Raw genomic sequence first — 19940 nt, forward strand, 5'->3', positions numbered from 1 at the left:
AATCCAAAGTCAAAAATGTGACGAGAAAGATCAAAGAGAAACTGAAAGTAGGAAGTTGGCAAAGTCGGTAAGGCACGTGCCATGCAAGCGTAAGGACCTGTGTCGAGGTCCCCAGCCACCATGTCTAAACGCTGCCCTTGTAATCTTAGCTCTAGGAGGGTAGAAACAGACTCAAGAATACTAGCTAGCCCTGTCTGTAAGTTCCAGGCAAGGAAGAGATCCAGTCTCAAAGAATAAAGTAGATGCTATGTGAGATGGACCCACAAGATTGTCCTCTGACCCCCCCCCATATACACACAGACAGGCATGCGCGCGCGCACGCGTGTGCACACACACACACACACACACAGACAACTGAATAAAAACAAGTAGAAACCTCATAAACAATGTGAACAAACCACACACATCATGTGATGCTTACAGTGTCACCAGATATGTAGCGAGGTTCGTGGTAGGGACAGTACAAGGCCAGAGCACAGCCTGACAAACAAGCTAGAACCTCTGCCATCCCTCGTCAATCTTCTCAGGAACACTATGCAAATCCAGACTGTTATTATCACATTTATTAATAACCATGGCTAGCTGCCTATTAAATATGCAACAGACTTAGCCGCTCTTCACTCCATGCCTCAGACAGGGACCGACATTAACTAATGCTTCACGCTCACACCAGGCAAACAGGAAGCAACGCAGAGGTCTGCCAGGTGAGTGGGGGGCCTTAAAGAGCCCACAGACAGATAGCCTTATTTTGTCATAGTATTACAGTGTCACAGGCACTGTTCAGTGACAACACAGACCCAGAACATTACCCACCTTCTGATCCTAACAATTCTGCTATGATGATCTATCTGAAAACCTTTTATCTCAGTTTCATTCCCCTGCCCTTCGGCAGGTGATGTGCCATTTTAACCGCCCACCCCTGTGGCTCTGACCTGCTTCACCCTAAGGACACATTCCAGGAAATGCTTCACTCAGAACAAAAGTTGATGATGAGACTAAAGACTCCAAATAATCAGCTATCTTTTGGTTACTCCATAAACTGTAAGAGGCACAAGACTCTGAGCTGATTCTGAAAGGGCTTAACAGGCCCTCAGGTGTGAGGCACCTGGGCAGGACAAGTCACTGCATCACAGAGATTTTATCCTCAGCTGGGCCTCAAAGCAAACTCAGGGAGAACGGTCGGTCGTATCAGAACAAATGCTCCAGCTCACAGGGCCTCTGCTTCCTACCACAGACACAGCCAGGGGCGTTCATGGCAGTCTGAGAAACACGAAGAGGTTCCTTAGTTATAAAAACTAGCGCTGCTATATTCAATATGGCCTAACAGTACTTTTTTTCCCCTTTTCCTCAAAGAAGCACTTTCCATCACACTTTCTGACTGATTTTCCTGATAGTCTTAACAACTGAAATTGATGAGCAAAATAAGCCGAGTATTCAGTGAACCAACTCATGTGGTTTTGTTCAATTTCACACGACAATTTCATGACAGCGAGACTGAGTCAGACTCTCAGTACTGAAGTCAGGGGTAAGAGTCTGGGCTCCATGACATTTCAAGAACTTCAGAATTCTAGCCATTTCTATGAATTCTCTGCTCCAGGCAGATCTGAGCTTTATTCTGAGCTTGACCTGTCTGTGCACCTAATGGGTGTCATGTGCTCCCCATGCACAGACCATGCACCAAAGCCTGTCAAAGGGCCCTTTCCCTGGAAGCCCTCTGTAAGCAAGGGAACCCCAAACCTGGCTAGGAACCCTCCACAATGGTCTCACTCAGCTCTAACACCCCATGATTCCATTGGGCATTTTTTAATTATACCATGAACATCCTCATCTTTTGTTTATCATTGATTATTTGCCTACTTCTTGACAATGAAAGAAAAACTACTGTGCAGACGGTAACAGGATGATGTTTTCTCCCTCTCTAGCTTTAGTGGAAAGAAATGGAGAGTATGTCCAGTCTGATGAGAAGCAGGAAAGCCAGCAGGCTTCTGAAGGACAGGACAGCTTAAATAGTGGGTCTGCTCTACTGTTGTGGGAAAACAGAGAGGTTTGGTAACATGCTCCCCAGCTGGAAAACCTTCAAACACCTGGGTAAATAACTGAGTTTTAAAGAGATACTTATCAGCAGAAGACATGTCCTGGCAAGAGTAATGAGTTGAGCACCAATTCCTATGTCCACTCCAAGAGAAGCCCAGAGACCTGAGCAGCCTAGTCAGATGGAATGGGCTTTGGCAGTGCCCTCTGTAAATGGAGAGGCTTTGAGCAGACTTCAGAACCTTGTTAGCACAGACACCATCTAACCCATTACGAGACCTTGTACAGAATACAGGGAATCAAAGACAAGAGATTATATACCTGTCGGCTAATTATTAGTTACGTTTGAATATGTGTTCTTTCTGCCCTATTATGCTTCTCCCCATTAAATGTGTTTTGAATACAATTCCATTCATGAGATGAGTGCGTGCCAGTGGCTCTCAACACCTCAGTAAATTCCTGACAGTAAGCTGCTCCCATAAACTGGCCCTATTCTAGGACAAAATTAGCACAAGATGTCAGACATTTCTCCACAAACCTCTCTCTCTCTCTCTCTCTCTTTTTTTTTTTTTGGTTTTTTTTGAGACAAGGTTTCTCTGTATAGCCCTGGCTGTCCTGGAACTCACTCTGTAGACCAGGCTGGCCTCGAACTCAGAAATCCCCCTGCCTCTGCCTCCCAAGTGCTGGGATTACAGGCGTGCGCCACCACCACCCGGCAAACCTCTCCCTCAATAAGTTACTGGGTTTAAGGGCAAGTCACGTTTATTCATTATTACAGGAAAAACACTAGTTTCTGAGGAACATGGTAGATCATATCAAATATAGAAAATATATTTAACAGGAAAACATTACGTTCCTTCTAACGTGACACTGAATGACCTGATAAGGCAGGTGACAGTGGGAAAAAAAAATCCCCAAAAGTTTTTAAGAAACTTGCCTACAAATCAAACATTACAACCCTTTGGGTTTCTCAGGAGACCATTTTGTGAGGGCTGAGGATTGGGACGCGCTCCATGAGGAAACTGGAACTCAAGATGAAGTAACCAGGGCTGGACTGCAGGGTGCCTGGTGTTACTGTTCTGACAGGACTCAAAAAGCAATTACTGAGACACTGGTACATTTGTTCCAAAAGTTTAAGTGCCCATACCTCAGAATCTTATTAGAACCAAAAAGATGAGTGAGAAAAGCTTCCCTTTGCCCTTGCTCTGAGTTCACTAAGAATTATCCCAAAGAGTTTAACAATGAGACAGATCAACATAAGAGTGTGTCCCTGCTTTCAAAATGTGGGACTCTCCTCCCCAGTGGGCTGCTGTCTTCATTGGCTTTCTTGCTTGCTTGATTGCTTTTTTTCTTGTCTTTCTGGCTTGTGACTTTCCAGAGAGGAGTCACCCACTTTCACTCACCCTTTAGGCCGGCAGGCGTCACACCCAGCCGCTCATGGTTGACCGCAAGGCAGAGAATGGAGCGCAGTCCTCACCATTGCCGAAAGGGTTCCCTTGGAAACCGGGATAGTCAGCAGAAGCTCTTGGGACGCTGCAAGACAAAAATATTTTTTACACATAACTAAGATGTAACTTCTAAAACCACTACTTCCTTAAACTTGCAAACAACAACACAGGCACCACTCTAGAGATGGAGGAAACCATTCTGACGGTGTGGCTACGGCAAGTGTTAGGCTCACAAGCAGGGGCTGAAAGCTGGCTTTCAAAGACACAGGCCATTATTTTTTTATCTTTGTTTTTTTTGTTTTTGTTTTTGTTTTTCTGAGACAGGGCTTCTCTATATAACCTTCGCTGACATGGAATTCATTCTGTATTTGGAACCTGGAATTCAACAAGGTTGGCTTCGAACTTAAGAGATCTATCTACCTATGCCCCATGCCCCAAATGCTGAGATTAGAGTGTCCCACCACCACTCAGCTTTCTATCATTTTTTTAAAAATAGCTCAGAATTTCAAATGTATTATGTCCTATCAGAAAGAGTCTGGGTAATATGAAACCATGTTAATTTGAATCATATATATATATATATATGTGTGTGTGTGCACCTTTTCTTGTTAGATACAGCTCTTTGCTATAGGATAAAAAATCATGTAAAAATGTTAAAATTAATGATTTTAAATTATTTGAGATGATAGTAATCACAAAAAAGAAAACTAATGAGAAGAAAAGTTACGATCCCTTATGTTAAATAATTCTATTTTCATCTTCAGATGGTCTTGAGTGCTACAAGGACCACACTCATATAGGTATTTCCACTGAGAGAGAAGATACACTGTACTGAATTGAGGAGCCTCGTCTGCCCTCAGAATTGTCACTGTTCAGCTCTATGGTCCTAGAGAGCCTTTTAGCATCTTTAGATTCCAGTCCTGTCAGCTGCAGACGCAGGCATTAACCCGAGCTTACCTACCTCCTTCTACTGTTCTTTGCCCCTCTATCACAAAGCATGAGGATTTTTTAGGAACTTCAGCTATTAGCTTCTCCTTTAAAGATCCTGATTAAGAGGTTTATGACATGAATCACTCTTATGTCCAACTGTCATCAACACCAAAGTCGGGCTGTGGGCAGAGTGTTGCAAGCATTTAGAAAGACTTTCACCCTGGCACGAGGACCCTGTACTGTTAAACTGACAGTCAGTAGCAAGCATCTTTCCCTGGGTGTCCACAGGCGGCTTCCCTTCCTCCCCAGACCACAGCACCAACTCCAGAGAAACTGTCTCAGCATATTCCAGATGGAATCTTCTTGACCTTTGGAAGTAGCATTCAAAGCTGTTCAAAATGCAGCCGGCGGGAGCCGAGCCTGCAGATGATTCAGTAACTACAACAGCAGACCTTACTAAAACCAAATGACAAGTCCTGGATTCCAGTTGGCACAAATATCCTTGAGTCCCTCATATTATCTCCCAGATTTAGAGAGGTTCCCAAAACTATGGACTCTACCCCACATAGAAAAAAGTCACATACTAGGCTGATCTCTCATCCTCTGAGTAGAATCCAAACAGTTTAAAGAGGCCTACATAATCTCCTGTCTCAGATTCCCCAATGACCTCAAACTACCAAATCAACTCACTACAACAAAGGCAGGGCTTCCTTCTGCTCAAAATGAGTCACAGGTCTGGTGACCTTATTAGTCTAGTCCCCTGAGACCCCTACTAGTCTACTCCTTACAGGGGAGAGGGGAGAAGGAGTTGGGGGGAAGGGTTTCTTTCTCATCTCTGGGTATTATGGGCATACGCTACTTCAAGAGATTGTCCTGCCTACCTCCTTCACGTGGTAACCAGTTTCCAATTTGCTTCCTCAAGAACTACTGGCATTATTTCCAAACCTTTGCCTCACGCATTCACCTGTGTTCCTCGCCAGATTATCTGCCCCATGTGAGAGAGGCTTTGTCCATCACTTCGAAATTCCCAGAAGAGCACTGCCACATAAAAGGTACTCTAAACAAATGTCAAGTCAACAAATGACTCAAAATCAAAATTAATCAATGAGCATCTCCTAAAATATAGCTGCCACTGATGGCCATCTAGGTAGAAGATACCATCTGAAAGATGTCAAAATCATTCTTCCATCTCATAAAATCTGTGCTATAGGGCCAGAGGTTAAGAAACCTGGCTGTGATTTCAGAGACATGGTTTGATTCCCAGCAAGCATGTGGTGGCTCACAATTATATGTAACCACAGATCTAGAGAATATGATACTTTCTTCTGGCCTGTGTAGGTACCAAACATGCAAGTTATACAAATATACATACAGGTAAAATATCCATACACATATAAAATAGAAAAGAATAAGACTTGTATTATAAAATGTCTAATACAGATACCAAGGCCCAGGGATTCCCAGTGATTGGGCTCTGTAAAGCTTTTGTTGAGAAATGTATACTTTCTCATACCACTTCACAAATACAAAGCTTCCAATCCTGAAGCCTGACAGTCTTCTGAAGCAGGCTAGTTCAGGAAAGTCTTGGCTGTGACATCTCATGGAAGATGGAACCGTGAGCCGCAATGAGACACGCTAGGCCAGATAGTTCCACGTGGGATTTTATTTAAGATAGGGAAGGGGTAGCGGGCAGGAAGGAAGGGGAGAAGAGAAAAGAGAGGGGAAAGAGCACTGCCCAGTTATATACCGGTGGTGACGTAATTACAGGTAAAGGTGGGCTATAGAATTCTGGGTAAACGGCAGCTGTTGCCTTGGCAACAGACCTATACATTGCTTGTATGGTGTCACAAGCTTTGCAGGCCTCGGGTACCTACAGAAGACACTTCATCTTTTTTCAGGGAAACCTCCGTTTTAGTATAGGAAGCATAGGGGCCCCCACAATCACCAGACACATAGAACACAGCAGGCTTTATAGAGCATCTACTGCCAAAAACAAAAGCACTTCTTTCCTCCCAGAAGAATTCCAGAATTGTTGAAGAGGAGGAGGAAGAGGAGGCGGAAGAAGAGGAAGAAGAAAAAGGAGGAGGAGGAGCAGCAGAAGCAAAGGAAGGTTAAAGTTACTCTTTTGTCTTTGATTCTAGAACAATTTCAGAAGCCCAGAGGCATACTAGTGCCAGTGAACAGCAGACAGGGAGGGGTTAACCACAGGAAGTTTCTGGTCAGTTGATTCCTTTCTAAAGGAACTGTTTCAGTGAGTTTTAGAAGGAATTAGAAACTGGGATAGAGGTCTAAATCCCTACCAAAGGGCCTGGGGCTAGGCAATAAATAAGAGACCCGCAAAACCGTGCAGACAGGGCCCTAAGTGACTAGGGCAGCTTTCCAGTCAAGTCACCTGTGGGCCTGGGACTACTCAGCAATTCTGATGGCATCACTTAAAATGCAGAAGAGTAACAGGGAATACCCAAAATAAAGGGCCAAGTTCCACTGTGGTTTGTGGGACAGTTCTGTTTGGTTTTGGAATGATTGGTTGAGCGTCCGACATAAAAACTCTCCACTTAGCTCTGTAACTATCTAAAACGCTTAATTGCTCTGAGCCCCAGAAATGAAAAAAAAAAAAAACAGCCACTGTAGAAAGACAGATATACAAATAAATTATCCAGAACACTGCCCAGAGGCAAAAGCTGTCTACCTAGAATTGTATACCCAGAAAAACTATCTTTCAAAACAGAAGGGGAAAAGAGAACCTTTCAGACAAAAAGGGACTTATCACTTCTTTATAGGGACAGTCAGAGATTAATGGCAAGCTAAAAGAAAATTAATTGGAAGGACGGTTCTTTGATTTCAGTATGTAGGGCCTGCTACAATGGTGGCCGGGTTTGAGAGGGACACGCAAATGCACTCACAGAGCAAAGGGGAGGTCCCAAAAAATTAAATATACATGTATATATATGTATGTATGTATGTATGCACGCGCTTGCACACACACACACACACACGAGCACACACACACATGAACACACACACACATGAACACACACACACAGACACACACAGACACGCACACCACAGTCCGAGGCCTCCCATTCAAACCCATTTCTTCTGTCCTCACGTTGTAACATGACAGTAATGGAAGCCAGAGGCTTCAGAAACAGATCCCTGCCCTCCACACCCCATTTCTACCAGACACTCCAGGTAACTGCAGCTCCCTCCACTTGTCTCTGAGGCCCCGGGCCAAGGCCCTTGGAGCTCCGTCCTGGGCAGTTTTGGCTGTAAGCCCCAGAGGCATTGTTCCCCTCCACTCCCCTGGAGCCCCACAGCGGCCTGAGCCCAGGAGGTCAGCTGTAACAGGGCTCCAACCTGCTAATCAAGAGCTGCAATAAATTAAAAGCCCATTAAAATATTTTAGAAAGAGTCTAGAAGTGCTCAAACATTAATTGTGCCATATTCAATCTGTTTTCCTAGAGATTTGAAAAGCCAGATTACCACCCTGGGGGTCATTAGAAAGAATGAAGCTTTCTCCCTTTTCCATTTACATATTTAAAAATGCATGCATCCTGGCAGTGGTCAGCAAGTCCTTTCCAAGGCTTTGCAAGTCCTGTGGCTACTTCCAAATGCCACTGTCTAGCCACACAGAAGAGAGGCCCGTGGGAGCCTGCCTTGTTTTGTTTTTCCATTTGGTGTGTTTTTTTTAAAGCAAAAGAACCAAAGCCCAAGGCCCTTGGTTGCAAAATAGCTCTGGGAAAAACAGGTAGAGGCAGAAACAAAACAACAGGGATGTTTTCTTGTTTTGTTCTCCCTGTTTATTTTCCCCTGAAGCAATCACTGCTTGGTACAGAAGTCTGCAGGGAGCTGGGAAGAGCAGCTGTGGTTCCCTGGAGGCCAGGACCCGGCAATCAAGTTGTTTACCAAACACTGCCAGGCACCGGGAAAACAACAACAGCTCGGGCTGGGTTCGCATCTATTTTTCAAAAACAACCTCCCAAAGCCTGGGTTGCCCGGGAACCGCCCTGCATGGCTCTAGCTGAGAAGAGAAGGAGGGAATGAAAGGCCCCGGCTGCACTGTCTGCCTGCCTGCCTGCCTCCCCCAAGGTCTGCATGTAATCAGGATTCCATTTCTACTGAAGACAGTCTATCCGGAAAGGGAGGACTGGGGGCCAGCAGAATCGCAAGCAGTGAATTCATGCAGGAGGCATTTCCAAGCTTACATTCCAGTGAGGCTCTGTCCATAAGCCTCCAGGGGTGGTTTTCCATTTTGATCAAGCACGAGGGTCTACATGATGCTTTCTAAAGCACAGGTCCTAGCTGTTTATTCAGGAGGTTGTTCTAACATAGGGACTGGGAATTTCTTGAAAGTTCTCTCAAGTGATCATGGCATTCCTAATGTGTCTCTTCTGTGATGATAGATGCCCTTCTTACTCTTATGGAAGATTAAGAGGTATGTTTTCCATTTGGAACTCTTCTGAGTGGCCTAGCAGGGAGAGCATGGCAGAGTGGAAACACGCAAAGATGTTTTCCAAAGGAGATACAGTAGTGATTCTCTATTGGCTTTCCAGGTTGTCTGCCTAACACTTCCCAACCTGGTCTGGGTCCAGAGGGTCCCCCCTTTGGCTTCTAGTTGGGTTTAACCAATGACAGGTGTCACCTCTGTAGTAAAAAGAAGACAGGATATTCATTCACCTAGCTCTGTCCCCACTGGGCACTGCAGGTTGACTGAGCACAATTCCTGCCTGGCAGTCCATACCAATTACTGTCTCCCCTGTACAGGCTGGGACCCACCCTGCCCTTGACCCTTGAGTTTTACAGGAAATACAAGCCATCTATTTCCTTCCTTCCAACCCTTGACTCAAAAGTTTCATTCAGTATGCTGCCCATCAAATATGGCCTGTGTTTATGAATGCAAAAATCTACAAATTTGTGCACATGTAATAAAAACATATATACATATACACACATATACACACACACACAGGCCAAACAGTTAGCTATGAATCCGACCATATTGCAAGAGGGTTTCATGAAACCTCAATCAAATTAAATCAAATTAAGTGGGACCTCAAGCCCCTTGACCAAGGACATCTCCTTAGTTTCAGACGGGTTCCTTCTGTCCCCAGGTGCTAGCAGAGCGTGCCCGTGTGTCTAACTAAACCCTTACAGAACCTGAGAAGTAAGCCTGCGGAGCTGCAAGGCTGCACTAATTTACTAACTTTGTTTCCTTTGTTGCAAATGGCACCAAAATAGAAAGGGAACAGAGGTGGGCGGAGCAGGCTCCATCACCACTCCTGTGAATAACTTTCTGACAACAGTGAACCCAGTTCAAAAAGCACCTCGGCTGAAGGGGAAGAAAAAAAAAAAACGCCACAAATGGTGTGCTGTCAGCTCATAAATAAAACGCCAATCTGCATCAACTAAGACGGCTGAGAGGAGAAGAACAAATAATACTGCTCTTTTTAGGGCCGCGCCAATAACTCAGGTGTACTCTGAACACGCAGAAACAGAGGTCCCCGAGGTTCTGGTCCTCCAGAGAACACTGTCACCTCACCTACTCAGATGGGCCACGGCACCAATACTTGTGGCAATTACCTGCCTGAGAACTAATCACTATTCCTGTAAACTCTATGAAGAATTCTTTCAACTCATCAGAGAATGTACTGGTATGTTTGCTCAAAAAAAAAAAAAAAAAGGTTTTAAGTGAACCCTCTAGATTAATTAGACGGAGGGAAGAATATGATGTCTTCATAATTACTTTTCTCCAGCACCGAGGCTTCACCAGAACTGCTTACGTCTCTCTTTTACATGCACACCCAAAATAGGCAGGATTTTCCCTCTGAAATTTGAAGGCCTCTAGCCCTACCTGAGCCAAACCTTGCTCAGAAGCTCCAGGTTCTCCCCAGCCCTCTTCAGAGAGAGGCAGAGCAGCACCCTACCCCCCAAACCCTTCTGTACCTCTCAACTCTCACACCCCCAACCCACCCCAAACCACCATCCCAGTAGAAGTAAGTCTTGGCTTTTGTCCTCGTACACGTTCCTCTTGTTATGACGCCATGTGCGCCCCATCACACAAAGGAGAAAGAGCTGGAGTCTTGACTCCTCTACCAAAGCTAATTTAATGCCCTCCCTTTTCTCCCCCTCCTTGGAGGTCCCACGGGAAGATTCCACTACTCTTCCACACTGTGATGCCTGGATCCAACAAAACCCTTGCTCCCATGACCCCATGCAAGAGGACTGTTGCCCCAGCTCAGCCACACAACTACCTTCCAACGTGAAAGGCATCCTAATAGATACATCTCCTGAGGTTGTTCTTAGTGGGCTCGCAGTTTCTATCTATCTACTGTCTTTCAGGTGGCCACCAGAAGATAGTCCTTCTGACAGTCGGGTCAAGGCTCAAACAGGTCTGACAGGGAATGAGGCACTAAGACCTGTGCACTTAATGACTAAAAACTGACTCATCCCAGACGCTCTGGTGCATTTTCAAAGCAGTATACAGTATAGTATCCAGGAGAGTCAGCTGCACACTTGACTGCACTTGCTCCTAGCTGTGCCCCTCAGGGGATGTAACCTGGGAGCTCCTTTGTGTCTGAACACCGGAATAATGTTTATCTCAATGCTATAGATTTATGTGGTTGCTATGAGTTTCAAAGAAATGCACCCCTTGGGCACAGGTGCCGTGTACGGGGCTCTGTTCCCTTATATGTGCTGATGGGTTTGGAAGAAGTAATTGGATTCTGAGAGATGTGTCTTAATCAACAGTTAATTCCTTGATGGCTATATATGAAGATGGCATTGCTGGGAGATATTAAATGTGGGTCCCAAGTTAAGGGAAGTGTGTCACTGGGGACAGGGAATGCCTCTCTTCTTCCTGTTGTCTGGTGTGTGTGTGTGTGTGTGTGTGTGTGGAGTGGGTTTGGCCACAGTCTCCTGGTTAGGCTGTCCACCTCATCCATGTGATGAAACCAGCTGACCATGGACTGAATCCAGGAGCTAAAATAAATCTTCTCTGCTTTATTATACTTCAGAAGTGTTTGTCACAGCAGTGAAAGCACTGTTCATTCTGTTCACAAAAATCTCATCCACTCCCTCCACATCTGATGCTCCACTCCAACTACTTCCCAGGAGTGGGCACTCACCACTAATGACTGCCTCAGACAGCACGGGCTCAGACGCTTTCCTGGTACCCAGGATCCTGACGGCCATGCCATGCGTGCATGGCTGAGGAAGCCTTTGTCCGTCCTCCGGCTCCCTCATGAGAGGAGTGGGAGACGGGAGATTGTGATTCACAGTTTATGCACTACTTACACAATAGTGCAGGGCACAGAGGGCCTCACATGTGCTGCTCATCTGGGGCCCCTGCAGGAGCCACGAGGAGCCCCCACAAGCCTGCTCGGCAGCCAAACCAGAGAAAGTGGCCACTGTAAAAAACACAAGGATCTCAGGCTCGATTTCACAAGCACCCTCCACTCATGATCCAATTCAGCACCACCAAGTGTGAGCCCCACCCCCTTTCTCATGACAAGCTGGGTTTAGCCAGGCCAGCAGGGTTGCCTAAGGTTTGCAGCCTGCTGGCAGGGATGGTGGTGTCCCTGTCCCTAAGGCCCAGGGGAGCTTGAAATGACAGGCAAGTGAACTGAACGCAGAGCGGGCTGCCATCTGGGTCCTTTATAAGGTTTCTGTGGTAAACATGTTTGATTGGCCAGGCTTATCATCATAAAGTATTTTGTTTTGTGTCCTGTTCTCTAAACATGTTTATTTGAAGGGAGAGCTTTTTTGATAGCTAGTTTTTTCACACTTTAAAATTCAAAACAGATTTTCCAGTCCATGGTAAACAACTGAAGGTGGTAAACAATTACATTATCTTGTCTTCACATGAGGGTGGTGAACCTATATTTTTATTCAAACGCCTGAATGAAGCTGTGGGTAAGCAAGGCTCTCTACTCCAGGAGAGCAAAAGCCATACTAATTGTGATGATAAAAAAAGATACAACTGAAGGAAAAAAAACAGGAGTTAAAATGCTGAGTCCAGCAGAGAGCGGGAAGGAACAGACATGTTTCACTTACCCAGCAGGAACCTGGAAGGGGGAGTCGGCCACAGCACCAGAGGCAGCCATGTTAGTTCCTAACAATTTTCTGTGAAGAAGTTATGTAATTCACACAATTAACAGCTGCTAAGAAAGGGAAAACGGAGCATCAGAAAGGATGGAGCAGGCCACCAGCACCCAGGACCAGTGGCCATTCTTTTGCAACCTGTTTTGAATGATTATTTCCATCTACTTTAATATTAGTAAAAAAACTAGTAACTCGCATTAAGATGGAATAATGTAATTTGTTTACCAGCTTGAATTGGCTTTAAACATAAAAACAAAAAATACAATTCCTTCCATCACTGGAAAGAGAGAAATAGGAATCAAGAGAAGACATAAACAAACTGAACATCTTTTAAGAAAATCAGCGGTTCCATGCAGGCCACTGTCAAGTCCAAGTGGGCTCAGGCCAACTCTCTCTTCTAGAGAGCTCTTTTTTTTCTTCCTTTCTTGGTTTTTGGTGACAGGGTTTCTCTGTATAGCCCTGGCTGTCATGGAACTAGCTCTGTAGACCAGGCTGGCCTTGAACTCACAGAGATCTGCCTGACCCTGTCTCCTGAGTGCTGGGATTAAAGAAGTGTGCCACCATCTGCCAGCTTCTAGAGAGTTCTGTGTGCTGTAATATTCTAATCAGAAACAAAAGGTATCTTACCATAGAGTGTTGGAGTTAACTACAAATTACTTGAAAGAAAAAAAAGAATAGATGCAGAAAGTCTTTGATTAAACAAATTCTCTCAACCCCTAATGCAGTTCATCAGTAGAAGTGCAAGGTAAGTCAAAACACATACACAACAACAACAACAAAAAACAAACAAACAAAAAAAACAAAGCTGAGAAAATGTGTCAGTTAATAAAGTACTTGCTATGCAACCATGAGGACCCAAGTTCAATCCCTAGGATCCCCTGGCTAGGTAGGAGGGCTTGAGGAGGGAATCTAAAAACAGGTAGGAGGAGGCAGAGACTCTGTGAGTTCGAACCTAGCCTGGTCTACAAAGCTCAATAGTTAGAAGCACTAGCTGCTTTTCCAGATCCAGCTTTGATTATCAGCATGCACACACCCTCTTCTGGCGCCACAGGCACCAGGCACACACATGATGGAAGCAAAACACTCACATGTGGAACAATAGCAACAACAATAATAATAAAACGGGGGGTAGCAGCATGTGGGTGTGATCCCGAGAGAAGGGGTGTGGAGGAATGGCGAGCCCTAGGACTTGCTGGCCAACCAGTCTACCCACACTGGTAGGCTCCAAGTTCAGTGTGCAATGAAATAAGGTGTAAACAAATAAGGTGTAAAGAGGTTTAGGAGTGGGCTGGAGAGATGGCTCTGAGGTTAAGAGCACTGACTGTTCTTCCAGGGGTCCAGAGTTCAATTCCCAGCAACCACATGGTGGCTCACAACCCTCTGTAATGGGGATATGGTGCCCTCTCCTGGTGTGTCTGAAGACAGTGACAGTGTACTCACATACAGAAAATAAATAAATCTTTAAAAAGAGGTTGAAGGGGAAACTTGATGTTGACTTCTGGCCTCACACACGTGTGTATACACATTCAAATACAGCCATACATATGCATATGCAAATAAGTACATAATTTAAAGCTGATTAAGCTGTTGTACCATTCATATCTTCCTCAGTTATCAAGCTTTGTTCAAGGATATGTGGAGAGGGAGAGGGAGAGGGGGAGAGAGAGGGAGGAAAAGAGAGAGAGGGGGGAGGGAGGGAGGGAGGGAGAGGGAAAGAGGGAGAGTGTGGGAGGGGGAGGGGAGGGGGAAGGGAGGGGAAGAATGAGAACATGATAGCAAAAGGCAAAGACACCATTGCAGAGAGTAATGTACAGGGCTCACAGACACAAGACCTCAAACACACAAAGGAGATGAGCTTTCCGGAGTGTCCGCGTGCTGCGAGGCTGTGCCGCACTGGGTAGAGAAGGAGCTAAGAGTGGACGGAGGTGTTCACCATGCCCAGCCTGCGGGTGAGTACATGTCACATCAGTATGAAGGGCTCCTTTGTCAGCTTTTCTGACAACTCGCTGAGACCTCCCACAGGTCAGAGCTTTTCAAAGCCTGGATTTTCCTTCAGTATAAACACAGCATTAGCCCCTATATTTTTCTAATGATATCAAATCACGTATCATGCCTCAAGCGGGAGGTAACTTTTGAAAATTCTAGGCTCCATCAGCCCGAGCATATGCTTCTGGGAGTGGTTTGGAACTGCCCCCATGGAATCTGAGCTCTCATCCCTTCAAAGACTCAGGAATGAAATTTCAAACTTAGCGGCACTGACCACGGCCGAGTCACCAGACATGGGTCAGTCTTTTGTGTCTGAGCAGACAGGTGACTCAACCAAGAAGAGTTCCCAGCCAGACATTCTCTGACCCTCAACCTCTAAGTCATTTTCCTTTTGGTCTTTAAAACCGAGAAAGCACATGAGTAATAAAATGAGAAAGAACTTCCAGAAAATTTCATAAACAGGACAACAGTGTAGAGATAAGAAGGTATGCTATTGAGAAAGAAAGAGCGTGCATGCCAAGACCAGAAGGATGGGATCCGTCATTCTGCATCCCTGCAGCCAGAAGTGCTGCGGAGTCGCATGTGGGTATCATTTAAGGAGGTGTCAAAGACTTAAAGAGGTGAAAGACCTGTTGGCGAGAGAGAAAAGGAAGGAATGACCTGGCTTCCACTCGGGTAGTCTACAGAGAACAACCAGTCCTAATCCAAGGACACAGGAAACGCTCACAGCAGTGCATACTCTACACACATGACTGTCACCCTGCTGTTGACTATGCTTACAAGAACAGCAAAAGTCAACGTCATCATTTTGCAGACAGGAAAATCCAGGCTGGAGAAGTGAGCAAGCGACTTAGCCACAGCTGTGAAAGCCAGGTCTCCACTAACACTGGATCATACCGCGGAGGGCCAGTCTTCCCCAGCTTGCTGGGAAATGGGAGTGTGCTTGGAAAGGCTCCCAAGACAGAGTCAAATGGGAATGCTGGGCTACAATTCTGCTCAGAGCTCCAGATTGCCTCCCACGGTCTAAAATCTCTTAGTTTTGGAGTCAGGCAAGTCCTGGGAAGCAAGAAAACATGGAGCCGAGTCAACCAATCCCCTCGTGCTGCTCAATGTTCTATGAGACAAGTCCCCGGAGAGTGGGGGTGAGGAGAGGGCTGCAGAGCCCATCAGGGGTGCAAGGGGATGCCTTCTAGTACTTGGGCAGCCTGAGGTCCTCTCTTCCTTCTGACTCACACCCAAACACTTGCCTGACCTTCTCTCCTTGCCTTTCTGCATGTAGTCTGCAGGAGGAGAGCAGGAAGCCAGGGTGACAACTTGTGACCTGAAAAGTTGCCTGGCACTGGACATCCCTGGGTTCCACCACTGTCTGAGATTATGACTTCTACCTAGAAGCTTTTCCAACAAAGTCAACTCTCTAGGGTATGAGTGCACACAAGACAGCAGTGGAGGAACAAGAGGAAAGGAAAGGGAGATGGGCTGGGGTGGGAGTGGGAGGTGGTGGACAACACGGAGGAACTGGAGAAACAGCTCAGCAGTTAAGAACACTTGCTACTCTTGCATAGGACACAGGCTCAGTTCCCAGCACCATAGGAGACAGCTCAAAACTTCCTCTAAATCCACTTCCACAAGGTGTAATGTCCTCTTTTGGTCTTGGCAGACATCTGCAAGTACATGGTGCATACACACAAATGCAGACACACATACATGCACAAAACATAAGAAAGATTTTTCTTTAAAAAAAAAAACAATGAAGTAGAAGATGCCAGGACCAGTGGCTGAGCCCAGTGCCTGCATAGACGGGCCACACACCTGACAGCCACTCCTCAGTCTGCCTGGACAGTGACGTGAACACCAACCGCCGTACCCAGATTCTTCTCTCTCTTACTCAGATCTAAGAGTTGCTGGGGTTTTGTTTGCTGACTTGTTTTATTTTTTTTTTCTGATAGAAGATATGGGTCAAGGGCCCCAACACCATGATTATGCCTGTTTTATTTTGTGCCATCAATGTAAAAAAAAAAAAAAAAAAGAATAGCCAGGTTTTCCAAGAAGTAGGCACCTCTCTTAAAGGGTTATTTAGTGCTGTTTCAGCAGACAGAAAACCATTCATTCCTGTCTGGCCTTCAGAATGGATCCTAATGAAATAGTGGTCACTGGAGGGAAATTCAGTACCACGTTGCAAAGAGATACATCACAACATGATCTATAGTACATAAAATCTGAGGGGAATGTCACCAAAAACCAAATAAATTATGAGTCATAATGAAAAGCACTACAAAAGCAAAACAAACAAGGATGTGGAGGACCTGTGACACCCCCAAACTACTTGTTGAATGATATGTTGCTAAGGAACAAAACTATATTACAAAAAAATTATTATTCTCAAATTGACGGTTTAATGTATCTGCTCTGTGGCAGCTACAAATGAGCCCATTACACAGGCTATCCCTGAACCCCTGAAGTAAGGTTTATCAGCCTCACGTTAAAGGAAGAAAAGGGTAACAGAGAAATAACTTATCCGAAGTCAAGTTCTAAGTAATTGACATCCAGAGTTTAAATCTAAGACTTACAGCAAAGCCCCTGCCATCTTCCTACCAGCTGCCCCTCGTGAAGGTATGCCTGTACTTAAAGCTACCCTAGGCATACTTTCCTAGGAGGAAAAAAGATGAGAAAAGCAGTCATAAAAGAAAGAAAGAGAGAGAGAGAGAGAGAGAGAGAGAGAGAGAGAGAGAGAGAGAGAGAGAGAGAGAGAGAGAGAGAGAAAGAAAGAAAGAAAGAAAGAAAGAAAGAAAGAAAGAAAGAAAGAAAGAAAGAAAGAAAGAAAGAAAGAAATCCAGGCTAGCAGTAATTAACCCTTTCTAGGGTGAAGCTAGAGACTTAGTACTTATTTTTACTTTGCCTTCATTTAATTTTTTTAACACACTTGTCATAAATCACTTCAGCAATAAGAGGAAAGAGGAAATATGTTTTTTATTTGTTTGTTTTAAACAGAGGCTGGGGAGACAGCTCATTTGCTAAAATATTCGCCTTGTAAGCATAAGAACCTGAATTGGATTCCCAAAACTTACATAAAAAAATCTGGGTGTGGTGGTGCACACTTACGATAATCTCACCACTGGAGCAGCAAAGCCAAGTGGATCCCTGGGGCTCACTGGCCATCCAGTCCGACCTACTTGGCAAGCTCTGAGCAAATGAGAGACCCTTGCTTATGTGTGTGTGTTCTCTCTCTCTCTCTCTCTCTCTCCCCCTCCCCCCTCTTTCTCCCTTTCTCCCCTTCCCCCACCCCCAATGTCAGGAGTCCTCTTCCATCTCCCTCTGAAGGATGGGGCTGAAGGTCAGGCCCGGGAGAAGGCATGCTGCTTACTGGCTAGGGGCCTTGTATAGACTAGGTATGGGTAGGAACATCTTCAGAAGTTGTGTGGAAGAACTGCCTAGGATCACCGTGAGAATGAATATGTTCACAAAAATGTGACTTCCATCAGAGTCACACACCGGCTTTAGAAACTCTAGTCACTCCTGGGCAAGGCTGAAAGTCCCTCTCTGGAGATGAACGTCAAATAAGCTTCCAAGACTGCCCTAGCATCTGCACACACGACTGGTCCCCAGGTCCCACCTCAACCCAAACTCTCAGCAGCTGAGGAAACAATTTGGACAGATGTGTGGAATAACACTTGGTTTCACATTCCAACTTCTACACCAGGCTGGCTCTCAACATCCTGGGTACCACTGACCCTGCTTCCTTAAGTCTCTCCAATCAACTTACAGGGGATCTGAGAGCATCTTCACTATAGGACGGACCATCGCAGTAACAGACAGATCGTGCACACACTCTCCTTGGCAACATATCCAGACCGTAAGTTCTCAATCCTGGTCTCTGTGCCTATCCCTTCCATGCAGGACAGCATGCCTCCGATCGTGTGCAAGCTTTTAGTCCTCATTGGAGTTCCTCCCTGGAAGTCTTCTCTTGTCACCCTTTCTGCATTTAACCGCTTGGATCTGATTTTTCATGTAACCTGTGCCCTGTGAACATCCTCATTGTCCCCAAGGCATGGAACAACAAACTGATTTTCTTATCATTCCAGAGGCCCCAATTCTGAGACCAAGGCATTAGCAAGTTTGACCTTTCCATGGCCCTCTCTCCTTAAATTATATACATGGGGGCCTTTCTCTCACCTCACCCCATGGTCTTCTCTCTCTGCATATGTCACATGGGATTAGAGCCTACCATAGTGATCACATTTTATCTTCTGTTTACATTTATGTGCATGTGTGTCCTTATGGAGGTCAGAGGTCAATCTCCAGTGCCACTTTGCTCAAGTGCCACCCTGATGAAATATTTGCACTCTGCCTATCTGTTATAACATTTAAAGTCAACCTTTCAATGTTTTAAAGTCCTTTCTTTTGGTCATAATAAAAAAAAAATCCTCCCCCACCTTGATATATATAAAGTCAAACCGCTATGTGTTAAATAAACTCCTAAATCCATCTTGTATGATATGGATCCTGTATGATGTGATCTCTTCATTAACCTAGAGTTCTCCCATTCAGTGCCACGGCTGGCCAGCGCACCCCAGAAAATCCACCTAACTTCATCTTCCCAGTTCTGGGTGTACAAGTGGAGACCGCCATGCTGAGGTACCTACCTGTGTCCAGTGTAGATGGGGACACACAGGTAAAAGATGTCAGGGCCTTTCCCTGGACCTCCATGTGTAACCCATTCCCAGCAGCATGAGATGCTAACCCTACCCATATTAGCCCTGTATCTGCAGAGGGACGTCTACCAAACAAAACACCCAATGAATGCTGTGGCCAGTCAGGTCTGGAGACCCAACATGGGCTCATGTTTATGTTTATACAAAGGTGGGGCAGGAAAGTGTTCCTGGCGAGAGCTCTGGGCCGTGAGAGAAACATAAATCAAAGGTAAAGGTCATTTTTCAAAAGTTGGTACATTCTTCATTAAAACCAATTTTTTAATAAATGAAGTTTCTCGAACCACTGTATATAATTTACAAAGTGCAAATGTCTGATATATGTGTGCTAAATTCAAAGAAACAACCATTATTAAACACCCCATTATGTAAGCTGAGGAAATACATTTGCAGTCTGTGCATCGGTTATAATATTTCCAGCAAGCCTCCCAATGTTTGGCGGTTCCTTCCTTTGGTGATAATAAAGGGCTTTTCTTTCCATTAAATATCTAAATTAAGTCAAATAGTGTATGTTAAATAAGCCCATAAGTTCTTTTGTATGATGCAATGCTGTCTTGAAATGCTTATCTACTGAGTGCTCCGACTTATAGGCCAGCGGTTTGTGTCCCCTGCAGAGCCCTGGGACCCCGCTGGCTTGGCCAGACTGTGAAAATAAGCTTCAAATGACCAAATGTAACTACAACTTTAAAAGTAGGAACCGGAGCAGACACAACAAACCCCAGCACAGCCAGCTTGCTCG

At 45.2% G+C, this 19940-nt stretch overlaps 1 protein-coding gene across 1 annotated transcript in view; it reads right to left on the bottom strand.

Annotated features, from left to right (window-relative positions):
- Nucleotides 1-3457: 3457 nt before the first annotated feature.
- The window catches only part of Eif4e3 (eukaryotic translation initiation factor 4E family member 3), a 244052-nt gene continuing 227569 nt past the window's right edge, over nucleotides 3458-19940 (bottom strand). Inside the window, exon 8 of the mRNA XM_052174428.1 lies at nucleotides 3458-3564. Coding sequence (XP_052030388.1) covers nucleotides 3544-3564 — 21 coding nt within the window. The 3' untranslated portion in view covers nucleotides 3458-3543. The remainder of the gene's footprint in view (nucleotides 3565-19940) is intronic.

Source organism: Apodemus sylvaticus, chromosome 2 (assembly GCF_947179515.1).
Source record: "Apodemus sylvaticus chromosome 2, mApoSyl1.1, whole genome shotgun sequence".
Lineage (NCBI taxonomy): Eukaryota > Metazoa > Chordata > Mammalia > Rodentia > Muridae > Apodemus > Apodemus sylvaticus.